This window comes from Haliotis cracherodii, unplaced genomic scaffold, assembly GCF_022045235.1.
Source record: "Haliotis cracherodii isolate W230 unplaced genomic scaffold, xgHalCrac1.p SCAF_3, whole genome shotgun sequence".
Lineage (NCBI taxonomy): Eukaryota > Metazoa > Mollusca > Gastropoda > Lepetellida > Haliotidae > Haliotis > Haliotis cracherodii.
In genome coordinates, this window is record NW_027266286.1 from 10805338 (window position 1) to 10807797 (window position 2460).

Below are 2460 nucleotides of genomic sequence, written 5' to 3' on the forward strand. Positions count from 1 at the left end.
TCATGAATAATGGTTCCAACAGTTCCAACTGATATTTGGAATTCCCTAGAAAGTTCAGATACTTTCATTCGTCGGTCAGACACAATTCTTCTTTCTATAGCAACAATGGTTTCCGGTTGGGTGGCATCTGAGGGCCTGCCTGACCTTGGGTCATCGTCTATGGACTCCCTACCCCCTTTAAACTGTAGAGACCAACGGCAAACTGTGGAATAGTCAGGAGCATCCTTACCTATTACTTTACACATGCGATCATGGATCTCTTTTGCTTTGCATCACTGCTTGGTAAGGAACTTTATTACAGCGCGTTGTTCATGTTTGAGAGAATCCATGATTGTGACCACCCTTATGTGAATAAAGCCATCACATCCATCTTATTGTTGTGTCTGGACACGAAGTCGTGTCAACCTGATGTTATGACTAGTGTCACACCTGCCACAAGTTGACATTGTTTGTGTAATTCAAATGCCCAAGCTGCAAAACTTTTTGAACGCCCCTCGTACCTGTAATAGTTCACATACGATTTCTTCTTTGATGAAAGACCCGTGAAGATCCGGGGTAGAATAGGTCTTAAACAACCCATGCTTGCCGTAAAAGGCGACTATGCTTGGCGTAAAAGGCGACTAACGGGATCGGGTAGTCAGGCTTGCTGACTTGGTGGATCGATGCTCATGCTATCGATCACTGGATTGTCTGGTCCAGACTCGATTATTTACAGACCGCCGTCGTATAGCTGGAACATTGCTGAGTGCGGCGTTAGACATCAAACCAACAACTTTGATGGAAAATATGAGGATTCATATATCCTGACGAATGTCTAAGGAGAGTTCTTCAAATTAAGAACACCACTTAATAATGATGCTGTACGTTGATAAACAGTTTGCAAATGAGTTATTATGTCAAGTGTTTGTCAGATATTTGTCATTAGAACATGACAGCACCGATCAGTTGAAATAATTTCTGTTGCTATTTGTGGTGGGTACCTTGATATTTTGACTGGACTAATATATATATATATATATATATATATATATATATATTAGAAGCAAAACGTAGGATTGAAACGTTGTGTTTGCATAATAAAGAAGTTGTTAGCCATATTACTCCTTGTCATATTACTTTAGGTTAATGTTGCAGTTATACTGTGTGAGGTATATCAGTCTGAGCACAAGGATCCCTTTGTGTAACGGATATAAGGTTCTGAGATAGTAAGTATTCAGTTGGAGTTCCGGGGCAGAATGGGCCCCCTCCTACCCAGCTTCAACCGACAAACAAGGCAGATAGGTAGACAGAAACACAGGAAATCTCCCAGAAGAGACCTGGTTAGTCTGTCTCACTATCGACCACCGATTTTTCTGGTCCAGATTTCGATTATGCTGCAATAATGCGGCATAAAACACAATTCACGCGGTCTCAATGAGAACGTCGCTTGTTCGACACCTGTGCAAACTGTCCGGAACAATCTCTGCTACAGGTATAGTGTCTGCAACATTCCTTTCTCCAGCTGTAGTATATGTAAAACTCCCTGCTATAGTGTCTGTAACATTCTCTTGTCCAGCTATAGAGTCTCCAACATGTTCTACTTCAGTTATAGTGTCTGTAACATTCTCTGACTAGCTATTCTGTGTCTGTGACAGTCTCTGCTCCGGTTGCAGTGTCTGTAACCTTCCCTGTTTCAGCTGAAGTGTCTGTAGCATTCCCTGTTCCAGCTGAAGTGTTTGTAGCATTCTCTGTTCCAGATGTAGTGTCTGTAGCATTCCCTGTTCCAGCTGAAGTGTCTGTAACATTCCCTGTTCCAGCTGAAGTGTCTGTAGCATTCCCTGTTCCAGCTGAAGTGCCTGTAGCATTCCCTGTTCCAGCTGAAGTGTCTGTAGCATTCCCTGTTCCAGCTGAAGTGTCTGTAGCATTCCCTGTTCCAGCTGAAGTGTCTGTAGCATTCTCTGTTCCAGCTGAAGTGTCTGTAGCATTCTCTGTTCCAGCTGAAGTGTCTGTAGCATTCCCTGTTCCAGCTGAAGTGTCTGTAGCATTCCCTGTTCCAGCTGAAGTGTCTGTAGCATTCCCTGTTCCAGCTGAAGTGTTTGTAGCATTCTTTGTTCCAGATGTAGTGCCTGTAGCATTCCCTGTTCCAGCTGAAGTGTTTGTAGCATTCTCTGTTTCAGATGTAGTGCCTGTAACAATTGCTGCTCCAACGTCAGTGTCCGTAACACCCCCTGCTTAAGTTATACTGTAACGGTGACATTCTCTACTCCAGCTATAGTGTCTGTAACATTCCCTGCTACAGCTGTAGTGCATGTAACATGCCCTGCTACAGCTGAAGAGTATGTAACATTTCCTGCTTCAGCTATAGTGTGTGTAATATTCTCTGCTTCAGCTGCGGTGTCTATGACATTCTGTGCATCAGTTGTAGTGTCTGTAACATTCACCGCTCCAGCTATACTGTGTTTGTTACATTCTCTGGTCCAG

The 2460-nt window shown here is 43.3% G+C and overlaps 1 protein-coding gene across 1 annotated transcript; it reads right to left on the reverse strand.

Annotated features, from left to right (window-relative positions):
- Positions 1–1610: 1610 nt before the first annotated feature.
- On the reverse strand, positions 1611–2144 carry LOC139475217 (involucrin-like). The gene has a single exon (XM_071258467.1). The coding sequence runs from the start codon at positions 2142–2144 to the stop codon at positions 1611–1613; it is 534 nt and encodes a 177-aa protein (XP_071114568.1).
- Positions 2145–2460: the final 316 nt, after the last annotated feature.